Source organism: Octopus bimaculoides, chromosome 4 (genome assembly GCF_046866305.1).
Source record: "Octopus bimaculoides isolate indiv1 chromosome 4, ASM4686630v1, whole genome shotgun sequence".
Taxonomy (NCBI): domain Eukaryota; kingdom Metazoa; phylum Mollusca; class Cephalopoda; order Octopoda; family Octopodidae; genus Octopus; species Octopus bimaculoides.
This window is the reverse complement of record NC_142931.1, coordinates 98,270,698-98,286,021: the sequence shown is the minus strand read 5'-3', so window position 1 is coordinate 98,286,021 and position 15,324 is coordinate 98,270,698. Positions and strand designations below refer to the sequence as shown.

Here is a 15,324-nt window from a genome sequence, read left to right as displayed (position 1 = left end):
TAAGAGTATGTCTACACCCCCTCCTCTCCACCTCACACATTTAAACAATCATTGTGCCAACATTTAATCTAGCAGCCCAGAGGAAGCAGACTTCAGAAGAGTTTATTTGGGACAATGGTTAAATTTCTGAAAAGATGTTTGTAAGCACCTGTTACCAAATGAGTCTTTCAACATCACTCATGAAAACTGCTATTTATTTCTCAATAACTTACACATTTCCCTCAATCCTACCAAGAGGATCAATGGCGAGTATGTGTATGACATGTATGCAGGCATATATACACACATCCCCATATATACCTATGACTAACAAATAATCTGTATATACACCTATACCACCATAGCTATCTGTATACAAACATACAGACATACACACACACATATTCAGACATGTTTCCTATACAGACACGTAAACACATGCATATACATCCATCTTACACATATGTACAACATATACAGACATGCGCACAAAAACATTACAAAACAAGAGACGCAGCCATCAATGAGGTGGTGAGGATTGGGTGGGAGGGGAACAAGGATAAAAGGACAACAACTTATAACCGTCCTAATAATATAATTCATAAATGATCAATGCTAAATGAAGGCTCTTAGAATATATAAATATTTATCATGTAAAATGGTGACCACCATAAAACAGTAAGCAAAAAACTATTTCACATCATAAACTACAATTTAACAACACAAACTACCATTGTTAGCTGAGACTGAGGATAAGAGCAAAACTATTGAAATTACATTAAAAAAAACAATATTAGAACTTAACTTCAGGGTCTTTCTTAAGCATCTTACCATATGTTAGTTTGTGTGTATAGGGCCTTAGAGTCAACCTAGCTAAAACCAAAATCCTAATAAGTAGGAAGGTAGATAAAACACAAACCCCTTCAGGTAGATGGCCCTGCTCAGTATGTAGAAAAGGAGTAGGTAGTAACTCTATAAGATGTACCCGGTGCAAGCTATGGACACATAAGAGGTGCAGCAACATCAAAGGCAGGTTAACTAGCAAGTTAGTTTTTGTTTGTGGCAGATGTTCAGGTGCAATAAAGACTGTAAACAAACAGGAAACAACTTCTATCTCATTCCAGGGTGAAAAACTAGTGGTAGTCGATAGCTTCCGCTATCTAGGCGACCAAGTTAGTAGTGGGGGTGGGTGCGCTGAAAGTGTAGCTGCTAGAATAAGAATAGCTGGCGACAAAGGGACTCTCACTCAGAGTAAAAGGCAGACTGTATGACGCATGCGTACGAACAGCCATGCTACATGGCAGTGAAACATGGGCTGTAACTGCTGAGGACATACGTAAGCTCGCAAGGAATGAAGCCAGTATGCTCCGTTGGATGTGTAATGTCAATGTGAATACCCGTCAGAGTGTAAGTATCTTGAGAGAAAAGCTGAACATTAGAAGCATCAGTTGTGGTGTGCAAGAGAGATGATTGCGCTGGTATGGACATGTGGTGAGAATGGATGAGGATAGCTGCGTGAAAAAGTGCCACACCCTAACAGTTGAGGGAACCCGTGGAAGAGGTAGGCCCAGGAAGACCTGGGCTGAGGTGGTGAGGCAAGACCTTCGTACATTGGGCCTCACCGAGGCGATGACTACTGACCGAGACCTTTGGAAATGTGCTGTGCATGAGAAGACCCGGCAAGCCAAGTAAGATCATTGCCAGTGCCCCTGGACTGGTTCTTGTGCGGGTGGCACATGAGATGCACCATTTTGAGCGTGGCCGTTGCCAGTACCGCCTGACTGGCTCCCGTAGGATTTTCGAGCGAGATCGTTGCCAGTGCCCCTGGACTGGCTTGTGCGGGTGGCACATAAAAGACACCATTTCGAGCGTGGCCGTTTTCGTGCGGGTGACACGTAAAAGCACCCACTACACTCTCTGAGTGGTTGGCGTTAGGAAGGGCATCCAGCTGTAGAAACTCTGCCAAATTAGACTGGAGCCTGGTGTTGCCATCCGGTTTCACCAGTCCTCAGTCAAATCGTCCAACCCATGCTAGCATGGAAAGCGGACGTTAAACGATGATGATGATGATGATGATCTACGTGAGTGTCATTATGTTTGTCCCCACCCTCATCATCACTTGATGGTTTGTTTACATCCCCACAACTTAGAAGATTGGCAAAAGACAATGATAATAACAACCAGGCTTTAAATGATCCAAGGTAGTATTTTTGACCTGAAACAGTTATCCAGAGGAGGAGCCACAATCATATAAAACACACGCATGCTGTTATATTTACTTTCTTGTTGTTTAGCCCAAGGTCAACCCTGATCAAGCAGGCCTGGAACAAAAAAATGTTTACAGCTGCGACTGACCTGTCACTTTGTACATTAGACAGTACATTTGTAATGACAGACATGTCTATTTACAGCATCTAAAGAAACTGTATTTGGTTAATAATATTTAATTTTAGGATTATTGGTCAATACAGCCAAGCAAACGCTATAGATTATTCATCTCTTTTTGTTACATGTTTTCACTGTACTATTCAGTACAGCTTTGTGTGCCTTAAGTATGTGTAGTGTTTTGTGTTGGTTTTATTATTATTGTGTTGAAGCATCTTACATAATATATGTATGGTGCTTAACAGTGCTAGTTTCTGTATGTTATGCATATTTGTAAGTCTTGGGGTTTGGTTATGCGTTTGTCTGCATGTTTTCTTTAATAATTCCGAAAACACCTATTATTATAGGGATTGTTTCTATTTTCAGGTCCCATATTCAAGTTCTCTTTAAAATCTTTAATATTTGGATAATTTCTCAATCTCTTTTAATGATACATAACTATTGGTTGGGACTGAAATATTGAATAAGAGGCATTTCTGTTCTTAATGTTCTTTAACAAATGTATCTGGTTGGGTTAGCCTTTATCTTCCTGTCTGTGTGTATAGGCATATCGCAGAGAACAGTTGCTTTGCCATTCTTGGAGACCTTTTCTCGTGTATGTCTCTACCATTTCTTTCCTGTTGCTATTTCATAGTGCTGGTATAACTGCCATGTCAGCAAATATATATCTTGGCAAAGAATGCACAACCAGAGATAATGTGGTTAACTGTTTCTTCCAATATATCTACATATACAGCAGTTACTCACCATGTTGTGTTTCATCTGTTGTTTCTCTGTTCTTCATAACTATCAGTTACTGCAGTCTTGTTTTGTATTAGTTGGCTTCTATGAGAAAGGAATCAATTTTTTTTTGTTTCATAGCTATTTGTAGTAATTTTCCATGATTCTTTACTAGATACTTTTCTTGTCCAACAGGATATTTTGTAATAGTTACTTTTTTAGCTATGTCTTGTATTTAAGGTAAATATAGTCTTCCAATGTAATATCTTGGGTGGTGTATTCTAAATGAAGTCATTATTTTCCTTGCTTCCAATGTGGATACTTTGTTTAGTGTCCAATTGAGAATAATAAAACTGTAACTTATTTAGATAGCTTGAGTTTTGAAGCCTATTACCTTACTATTTTTTTTCTTTTGCATTTAACTCTTTAAAAAATTTTTTCTTTCATTTGTATGCTGTACACACTGTCTAGTTCATTTATTCCCAAGTATTTGTATGCCTGTGTTTGGTCTAATTCCCTTATCTCTGTATCTTTATCTAGTATAAATAATATCAGTGTTCTTAATTTATTTTCTTCTATTCAAGGTTGCTTTGGTACATTTTTTTAAAGCCAAATCTCATACTCATTTCTTTAGTAAATCAATGTGCTATCTGCAATAGTATTGTAAACAGCACATAGACTATCATTTGCAGCATACAACTTGAGAACATCTGTATACCAAAGATGGTTGTTAGTCAAAGGCATGAAGAGGCATGCTGTTATTGTAGTTATAAAGGCTGAGCATAGCAATTTATAAATATCTCGATTTTTCAAAGTTGCCAGATCTTTCCTCAATAAAGTTTGTAAGGAGCTAGAGACTGAAGATGGAAACATCAACAGTATCAAAGCATAAAAAGCATTCTAAATGCCCTGAAATAATCAGAACACCTGAATTTATCCAGCAAGTTCAACCGACCATTGATAACAATCCTAGAAAGTCCATGAGGTCAATTGCAAAAGATCTCCATGTGTCAGAAGCAACAATCAGAAACGTTGTCCACGAAGACATCAGAAGTCTTATATGATGAGGAAAGGTCAATTTGTCAGAAAAAGCAAAAGAAAATCACATCAGATCTAAAAAGCTCTTAAACAAACTGAAAAATCCAGCAGAAGATTTGATTCGGTTTATCCCAAACAAGAAAAACTTCAACTAAGATCAAAAGGTTAACACAAAAAATGACAGCTGGTTATGTGCAGACCCTCCTGAAGTTCCAAGTGTTATGCATACAAAATTTCCTGCAACTGTTATGGTTTTAGGGGTTGTCAGCATGAAGGACATGTGATGCTCCCTTACTTCTTTCTGCAAGGCCTTAGAGTTAACTGTGCTACATACACTGAGGTCCTGGAAATAATTGTTAAGCCCTGGATATGCAATGGAAGGCCATATGTGTTTCAGCAAGACTCTGCACTGTCACACATTGCTGATAACACTGCACTATCAACTCACGAATACAGGAACCAAAGGTACTACAATCCCAGAGTCACAGGCAGTGAAAGATTTGGGGATCAGTATGTGCAATGATGCATGATTTTATATGTACATTAGCAAGATAGCAGCAAAGTGCAGACAACTGGCAGGATGGATACTGAGGTCTTTCAAGACAAGAGACCAAGAAACTATGTTGACCCTGTGGAAAACCTTTGTTCTCAGCTGCCTGGACTACTGCTCCCAGTTATGGTCATGATATAGTGCCAAACTAACAGCAGAGTTTGAAACAGTCCAACACCACTACACTAAAAAGATCGAAACAGTGCAGTGGATGAGCTACAGGGATAGGCTGAGAAAACTACAGCTTTACTCCCTGGAGGCGTGAGAGATATGCAATAATATACATATGGAAAATCCTAGAAGTCATGTAAGCAGGCTTTTCCAAAGTTTCCTTGCAAGTGGTATACTACTTAAGAAGCTGAACAAAGGCATTATATGCCCTATCCACAAAGGTGGAAGCAGAGCAGAGGCTAAAAACTACAGGACAATCTCTCTGACTTCACATATCAGTAAAATCATGGAGTGAATCTTCAGAAAGAAGTTGATAATGTTCCTAGAAGAAAATTACCTACTTTGGCATTGAGTGTTATACAAATGCCAGAACTGGCTGCCATTGTACCAAAGGTACAATCCACTCTATCTAAAGTGAGGACCAGGTACTGCAATAGTATAAAGCTCAAAGTCCACAGCTCTTCAATACCATGCCACAAAAATTAAGAAATTTGCATAAGGTGGAAGTAGATGTCTTCAAAAAGAAACTAGGTATCCTCCTCTCCACAATACCAGATGAACCAACAGCCGGACATGATGTACAGACAAGAGCAGTGTATCAAACTCCCTTATATACCAGATGTACCAACAGCTGGGACAAAGGCACAGCTGGGACAAACACCCAGATTGAGAAAGTCAGAAAGACCATGGTGGTGCTCCAGAATGACCACAGCCGCATGGCTGAAACAAGTAAAAGAGTATATGTATATAAATCCCCCATACACACACCACCATTACCACACCCACCACCTCCACTTCCACCAGCAGCTAGTTCTCTGCAAGACTGACTGTGGTTAGTTGTATTGGCAGAAAGCTTAACAAAAGCTAGACATACATCTTCCCCATTTAGATATACCCCCTCACTACCAACACTTCCCTACTAATACTACCACATCAATACCACCACCACCAATACAATACAAACAACATTCCATCACATTATCAGCACTAAAACTAATGCTACCACACTACCACATTCTGTATTCCACTACATTCTATACTAGCTCTGTTTTATCTCTTACATTTAGTAGCTGAAAAAAGGAGCTCTTAGTAAGCCTCACTTTCAATGTTAGAAATCTGTCCATACATACATGTATGCAATGGCACAAACACATACACAAGCACTAGCACATACATATACATACACACTGATACACACACACACACACACACACACACACACGAGATATACACAAACACACACACATACCTGCAGATGTAATACACCACCTGTTCCTCACCTTTGCTGACACTCAACTCTAAAACACATCTGATTATAGCACAATAACACAACAGCAATATAGATAGCTCCAGCATGATAAATACAACAGTGATATAGCTACAGTTTTATGAAGTCCAAGAATCTCTTACAGCAGGCAACCCAAACTCATAGGGAGATGTTAACAACAACAACAGGCACAGTTGTGTGATTCAGAAATTTGTTTCACAACCAAGTGGTTTTGGGTTCAGTCCCACAGCATGGCACCTTGGGCAATCAAACAAAGCATTAAGTGAAATTTAGTAGACAGAACCTATGTAGAAAGCAGTCAGAAGACCATTCCTATTCTTGAGTGAGTCACCCAGTTTAACATCATCTGGTATTTAAGTGGTACCTTTAACAGAGTTCTCTCTGTTGAAGTTAGCCAGGTCTCCAGCCTAAGGATCTTTTCTCTCATTCTTTCATCAGATGTAGAGACCCTGAGAAGCATCATGGGTGTTACCATTTCTGCTCTAAGCAGATAAAAAAAAAAGCATTTGACAATGAGTACTAATGTTGGCACAAAGCCACCCATTTTGCAGGATGAGTGGTATGTAGCTGGTTAAATCAAACCCCAGTGCTTCCTTTATCAACTCTGCAAGGTTAAAAGGCAAAGTCAAGCTCAAACTGAAAATGTTAACTGATGTAACTAAATACCTTATAGGTAATTAATTTGGCACTATAGTTTTTCTGACAGTAGCAGTGGTAGTAGCAAAAACAACCATGGTGATGATGATATAAATTTTTATTTTTTGCTAACAGGATACACAGACACAAAGGAGAGATTATTGTAAAATATTTCCCTGAAGCATAGTTTCTGTGTGTGTGTGTGTGTGTGTGAGAGAGAGAGTCTCTCTCTCTCTCTCTCTCTCTCTCACACACACACACAACAATGAACCTTCGATACCTATAAGGTATTCAAACACATATCTACACAGAAACAGATGTTCCCTACTAACTATACAACCTCTTTTAACACACACTAGAGATCTCTACCAACCTAACTATATGCGACACAAAAATCAGAGGTCCCTAATAATAATATAATTTACCACTAAACAGAGACTAATTACTTCCCTATCATCTCCCAAACTAGCAAAGGTTCATTTATTAAATATATTATAAACTCAGACAATAAGATGACCTCAACATATTTACTAAATCTGCTAAGAAACGGCAAGTAAATTCTTCTCAAACCACACCTTGCTGTCATTTTCCTTTTGTAAAAAAGGAACACACTGGGTAAGGTAGTCCTATATACATTTACCTAAACAAAAGAATGGAAAGTCTTAGAGTATGTTCGCTTCATTTCTTTCTAGTCTTTGCAGGTCCACTGCATACAAAACCTGTCTGCCATTCACTGAGAGTGAGGAAATTTTTGTCACCAACAAAGTTAGCAGTTCTCTCAACTTTCTCCTATCTGTTCTTATTCTGGCAACAATACTTTTAGAACATTCCCAACAACTAGGTCACATTGGTAACAAAAATATGAACTACTTTTAATGATTGTCCAGGAAACTGAGATCTATTTCTCATGTATTCATAGTGTTTATTACCCTCGTGCATTTATCACATACAAAATCTGCTTTCTTTGCTAATCTACTCATGATTTCACTGCACCTCTTGAGTGTTCATAGTTTGCATTGGCTGCACCATAAGAAATTTCTTCCTACTCGTTTTCTAGATATTGAGTAAAGAGGTTTCCTCTATTGAAGCGAGGTCTTGTTTGTTTTCCTACTTACAAACATGTTAGTCTTAGTTAAGTTAACTTTGAGGTCCTTTGATTCCAGGTTTTCCTTCTGTGTCTGAAATTTCTTTCTTTAATTCTGATTAAAGAGTCAGCTATATGAACAAGGTCATCAGCATATAGGAGTTTTCACAGGTATCAAATCTTAAACTTTTATATTATGGCCTGGAGGGGAATGAGTATTGGCATTTGATGGACTCTTATCTACACATTAAATTTGTCACTGTAGTCTTAGCCAACTCTCACTTTACTTACACCCCTCCTGTACATGGTTTGTATGGCTCTCACAGCCCATTCATCTACTCCTAGTTTCCTCAGTACCCACCAGATTATGGAGCAGGGTATTCTGTTGAAGACTTTTTCAGGTTGACAAATGCTAGGTACAGCTGCTTACTCTTAGCTAAGTATGTTTGCAGGTGTCTCTTTAGGAAAATGGCAACAGATCAAATTGCATCTCATCTAGACAAACTCTCTACCTAATAAATTAACCTATAACACTTTCTGTGACTGTCATGACCTGGTTCAACAATTTGTGGATACCCTTATAGTTACCCCTCTAAGGTATCTCTTTTACCTTTGTAACCGCTAACTATAATGCTACTACAGCAGTCAATAAACTAGCAATTTATTTACATGCATAGTCTGATTATGTCAAGAAAGAAATAAACTAAAATTTTTTTCAAGAAAAGCCTCGTTAAAAGTGGAATACATCTTATAAACTGTCAAATACAAAGGCCCTTCTTTCAGTTTCAGCATGACAAATTAAAGAACTATTCAATTTTAGAATGTTGTGGCTTCATGTTGTGTAGATGTGTGTGTATTATAAACCAATACACTTATTACATACTATCTTCAATGACTTAAATCAATAGTCTTTTGGTTGTCCATATCTGGTCTTGTTTAATGTGTCTAGTATTATCCCTTATCTTCCTTTTGGGAAGAACGTGTTTGTTCCTTCAAGTTTATCGCTTTGCTGATTAATTTTTTCTTCAATGTTGTTAATTTTAAAATTTTCCTGTTTTGTTAATATTTTCTTCTCTTATCTTGGTAAATTATCTATATCCTTTATTAGTCTTTTCACTAAAGCAGACTTAACATTGTAATTTCTCTTCTTTAATTTTAGTTCTATTAGCATGTGCATGTGTGTGGATATATTTACATATGTTTAATGTGTGTGCATTAGCACAACTGTATGGCCCCTTATCACACATATAATCTGTGAACTAGCAACATCTCTTGACACTAAAATATCATAAAACTATTGCTAATATTTTCTCCCAAATTAGTATTTACACAACAGTCTGGAGATTTCTGTTTGGCATTATCTCTTTCCTGTTCTTCGCCAGCTAATAACACTGACAACTACTATTATCAGTGATAAGAATTGCTGGATGTTAACTTTTATCTATTGTAATCAATTATTTTCTACCTCATCCACTTTGAGTGTAATAGACTTAAGTTATAACCAATCCCCAGTGGAGATTGAATTTGATGAACATGTCTAGCTTGTGTAGTTAATGAATTGATTGGTTTTTACCTTAATCCTTAAGCATTTAAACCCAGCCATATCTGGCCCAAATATTTTGCCTGTCTTATGATCAAACTGATCAGATCCAACCTCTCTCACCTACCCTACAATGTCATTCGAAAAATAAACAATCACATTTGTACTTTGTTTTTCCTTTTGAAAATAATGAATGTATTTAGCATATGAGGTTATTGATTTTGATTGGTTACTGGACTCCATACTAAGCTTACCATTCCCAAATGAATCAAACAGTATATTTAAAACCATCTTTCACTTGAAATTTTATATGCTACATTCAGTAAATATCATCTAATAGACTTCTAATGGAGTATTACCTGAAGATGTAGCAAAGTTATGTAAACATGTTATATAATCTTGCATGTTATTACATGCCAAATTACATGATTATATTATTGTCCATTCAGAAGAGCTTCAAACTAATCAACAAAATTCCTTTCTTTGCCCTTCTTTAAATAGAAATATTTGGCATTTGGCACAGTGAATCAGATTTCTACTTTTATAAGCACATATTCACTCTTGTATATTTTTTTCTTCTGGTCTTACTACTGTTATAATTAATGATAATCATGTATACAATTTTCATTGCTGTGAAATTTTTTATTGTTGTTCAAATCAAATTTTGCCTTTATCATCCAATGTTTCAAGTTTTCTACTTCCCATTTGTTTTTAAGAAGTATTTGATTGGAAATCAAATTTGTTAACTTGTCACTTTGTCTGATGACAGGCAGGTTTGATTTGGTACCATTAAAAATACTCCAATTCCATGGACTAAGTGTTACTCCAAAAGGTACTATGTCCCAGTATGTATGGGAGATAAGGCAAGATGTTTCACTAATTTAGCCATCATCAGCAGAAGTATAATCTCACTTGCTGCTTAACAGTTAGTAAATGAAGCTGAAAACCAATGTAATAAATTGTACATTTGTTGATGTATGTGAGTGTAGGAAGGAAAGAGAAAAAGAGAAAGAAGGCATCTGCATAAGGAATTATAGTAAAGTGGGCTAAATCACTGACAATGCCTGAAATATGCAAAAAGCAAAAGGAAATATGGTGTGAAAGAATAAATACAATATTTTTTGGTTTGTAACATTTAATATTGTTTAACATTTTTAGATATAGGAAATAACTCTTGTGTTTTAACTCTTATTTAGGATCATCAGCAGATGCTACTAAGGCACATTTAAGTGATTTTGGTGACATCCAAGTTGAAATGATGAAGTATTAAAGTAGCAGGGTGGAACTGGTAACTTCCAGTTTGTTGGCACAATGAAAAGTACGGCTTACAACATAAGCAAAACAGAGCAAGTTACATAAGGCATTTTATGTCAATGTTAAGTTTATTGGAATAAAGCCAACACCTTGACATACACCTTATGGTAACATTTCATTGATAGAGCTTTCATCAATGGGTGTTTGGTTAACTTTATATAGCTGAGAGTGTTTTGCCATCGTTTACAAGCATAAATTATTCCTCATTGCATCTGATACTTTATCATTCAATGGTATGTGATGTGAGAGTGTGTAGAAAGGAAATTATACACATACAAACAAGCATGCATCCATTGAGAGATGTAAAAAGAAGTAAAGAGAAAAAAAACTGATATTAGAAAAATGTTTAAAATGGAGAATACACAGAGGCAACAGGTGGCATATACAAATTATATATATATATATACATATATATATGTGTTTGTGTGTGTGTGAAGGGTTGACAGGTGAGTAATGCAAGTGTTGCTGGCATGAAGAAAAGAAGCTTTCTAATTAGAAATCTAATGCTAGTCTGGTTTGTGCTTTTTGCTTGCACTGACCTTACAACGGATTACAATGAAACATTCATCCAGCCAATCGGCACCTGGAGTAGCCAGCTTAGTAGATAACCGCATGTGTGTAGCTTGGGTGAGGTTCGATTGAGAGTTGTTCAGGTATGCGCTACACTGCTTTCTACAGATAATTTGCTACATCAGAGGAGAAGAGAAGTTTTTGAAGAAGCTGTTGCTTAAAAACATATATATATATATATACTCTCTCTCTTTCACACACTCATCTAATCATTATCATCATTTAACATCCATCTCACATGCATAGTTTGTAATTTGGTTCATGACTAGGAATACATACACACACACAAATATTTTCTTGTATAGATGACAAAGAACCAACTGCTAAAGACAAACAAACTGCTGCACACATGAATGTGCATACACACACATAAACACAAACACACATCTTTTCCAGAACAAGAGAAACAAAATTCCATAAGAGAACAGATGCCTTTTACTCATAAAACAATTCCTCAAATCACTCAACTGTAAAAAATACCATTAATCAGGAATTATATCGCTAACTAGACTACCCATGACCCATTGGGAAACTCAGTTTCCCAGCAATGGAGTTTTGTTTCGTGGGTCTTTTTTTTCCCCAGATTATTTTGCATGCTTTCCTTGAATGTGACATCGAAATCACACATAAACAGCTCCTTTCCCTCAGGAAAGGAAAGATTTGGCTGCTATTTCTTGCATGCCTTGCTACCACATAACAGGTATGTCGGATCCTTTATCGCAAATAGCTGTTAGGTAGTAGCAGGGCGTGCTAGAAATAGTCAAATCTTTGGAGGTAAGATAATGTTGAATGCACTAAAAAAAAAAAAAAACCTTGGGTAAAGAACTATTTCACACAAAGGTTACGAAGTTCATTAAATATATGTGTTTATGTATGTATGTATGTATGTATATATGCATGTGTGTATGCATGTATATACACATGTATGTATGTATGTATGTATGTATGTATGTATGTATGTGAGCATTTACATAAGTGTGTAGACATGTCTGCGTGTGTGTATATGTGTATGTATATGTAAACGTATGTTTATGTACTGTTCAAGTTGTATATGTGACCGTTACTCTGTTGAAGGTTGTATGAATATATATATATATTCATACAACCTTCAGTAAAAAAACAAATCACATTTTTTTCATTGTCAAATCAGTCTAATTGAAAGGTTAGAGTTTCTTTCCTTTCAGGATGAAGTTAAACTCAGAACATTTTCACAGTATGCACCATTTTGGGCATTTATACCTAAAACCCAAATATTTCAATAACTACTGCTCCAATTTACATGAAACTTGTTTTATTCTGTTCCTTTTAACATTTCAGTGTAAACTTAATTCACAGTTTCGTTTTTGGATTTGGTTTGCAAGATTCTTTGTGTGTTGAAGCATATTCTGTTGTGTCTGGGGAGTCATTCTCTTTTAGTGCCTTATAATTTAACAGACTCACCTGTAAAATTTCCACTAAAATAAAAAAGAAATAAGTGGAAATTTTACCGGTGAGTGTGTTAAATTATAAAGCACTTAATGAGAATGACTCTCCCCAGACACAATAGAATTAATTCATAGTATTTTCCCATTATGCGCCAGTTTGCCAGGGTAATATTGCAAGCAAGCAAGATTGAAACTGACCTTTAATGTATTATAGATAGATATGTCGTCAATTATTTTTTAAAATAACCTTTTCATAATGAGCCTTTCTTGAAACATTTAAAACCTTATACACATGCACACAAATTAATAACACAATATCCTATTTACAATTGTAAAACAAACACCACATTATAATAATAACATAAACTACGAATGAAGAAGCCAGAAAAAAGCAACCACTCAACCAAGATACATGAAAAACCAATCAATGAACAAACGTAAGCACTGAACTAACGGATATGAATACATCATCAATACTAAGTTGTAAACAATTCTTACCTGAAGATTGCAGCAGTATGAAACTAACTCTCTCACACACACATACATGAATTACTTGTAGGAACACCTTACTTCGTTGTGCAACCATAATATACTACCAGGTATATTAAAAGCTTTATAAGGCAATGCTGTGTCCCTGCTGTGTTAGCAGTGTTATTAAATCACCTTTTAAGGTTATCTGATTTGTTACAATGTTTTGTATCCTAAGATGTGTAATGCAAACAAAGCAATTGAAGATGGGAAAAAAATAGGTAATAGGTGTATATGCATATTTCAAGATATCTTGATCCTTCTTCAGCATCACATCCAACCAATTAACCTCCCACAAACACATTAACTAGCCACTAAATATAGCAGTGTAACATTATTGGATATACGTACTTTAATGAACTTTTCAGCCCACTCTTGTATATATACATACTCTTTTACTTGTTTCAGTCTTTTGACTGTGGCCATGCTGGAGCACCACCTTTTAGTCAAGCAAATCGACCCCAGGACTTATTCTTTAGAAGCCTAGTACTTATTCTATCGGTCTCTATTGCCGAACCGCTAGGTTACGGGGACATAAACACACCAGCATCGGTTGTCAAGCGATGTTAGGGGGGGACAAACACAAACACATACACATATATATATATATATATATACATATATACGACGGGCTTCTTTCAGTTTCCGTCTACCAAATCCACTCACAAGGATTTGGTCGGCCTGAGGCTATAGTAGAAGACACTTGCTCAAGATGCCACACAGTGGGACTGAACCCATATATATAAAGTTATAAATGATGAGAGAAATAATATGATGAAATTTATTTAGTCATGGGAATATTCATATATCACAACAAACTGTGATATATGAATTTCTTGTATCTTACTATATACTGTATATGATTTGTAGAACGATACTTTAAGGAGCTTTTTTATGAGTACTACCGGATTAGTTGAATCCATATATTGTGACATATATTTTATATAAATATATTTTATATAAATATATATATATATATGAACAGACACAAACTTCCTGTTGAAAAAAAGAGTTCATAACTCCAACTAAAAACACTTGTCTCCCCTTACACACACTTCCTGTTTTGACACCACATTTCCTGCTTAACACAAACCTTTAACCCCTTTTTTAAACCTAACAAAACTCTCAACTCTCATGCATCCTTATTTCTCCTACCAGTTTATACATGAACTACTATTGAACTACAAAAGCTCAAAGACAATATAATGTATGGGTATATTTATTTTTTTTATATATTATTGTTTTATATATTATTTTCTTCATTTTGTACTTCTTTGTAAAAAAACATTTTCATTCTCCTTCTTCTTGATAATTTGCTTTTACCAATGAAAACTGGTTAGAAGAAATCTTTATTAAAATATGCTTCCAGTTTAGCATTCTGGCTTTTTTTCATTTTCCTATTATTTCTCCACGTGCGGTTAACACAACCCCACTATTTACTGACTTATATATATATATATATACACATATATATATATACAGGGTGTGATGGGTAAACTGTTGCCATTTTATATTTTTTATTTTGGGCATGCACATTATTTGTTTTTGAACAGCACCACGATGCAATTCACTCTGCCAGAAATTTGGAAATGACATGTTGTACTACTTGGCATTTGCGCCAGAAATATGAAATGCTAGAAGCTCTAATACAAACATGTACCAAGAGTGATAAAAATCTAAGATTCAACCAACCTCATGGTGTTGTTATGCCTCCATTCATCTTCCTACATGGCCTCAGACTCAACATGGAGGCCCACATCAAGTGTCTGAAGGAGGTTCGTGCTGCCCTGGGTCAAGAGGGTAGTTGCTGGAAGACCCTATGCCTGGCAACAGGACTCTGCACCATGCCACACAAGCAGGAGAACCCAGTCATGGCTGTCAGACAATTTCTGCGACCACATCATCCCTAACATCAGGCCACCTATCTCCCAACACTACAACCCACTTGATTATTATGTGTGGGGCACAGTTAAGCGAAAGACCAACAAACTGCTTGTAACACCAAAAATGAACTGAAGGCAAAGATTATAGCAGCATTCACTAACTTAAGCAAGGAGACCGTCCAGAAGAGTTGCAGGAGATTCCGAGGTTGTCTGG

The 15,324-nt window shown here is 36.3% G+C and overlaps 1 protein-coding gene across 5 annotated transcripts in view; it reads right to left on the bottom strand.

The window, feature by feature from the left end:
• Nucleotides 1-15,324, bottom strand: part of LOC106882728 (uncharacterized) — a 180,360-nt gene that overhangs the window by 52,827 nt on the left and 112,209 nt on the right. The window contains exon 1 of one of the 5 annotated variants that reach the window (XM_089351077.1): nucleotides 11,245-11,334. The exons of the other annotated variants lie outside the window; for them this stretch is intronic. Coding sequence (XP_089207203.1) covers nucleotides 11,245-11,319 — 75 coding nt within the window. The 5' untranslated portion in view covers nucleotides 11,320-11,334. Of the gene's footprint in view, nucleotides 1-11,244; nucleotides 11,335-15,324 lie in introns of those variants that run through there. 5 annotated transcript variants of the gene reach the window in all.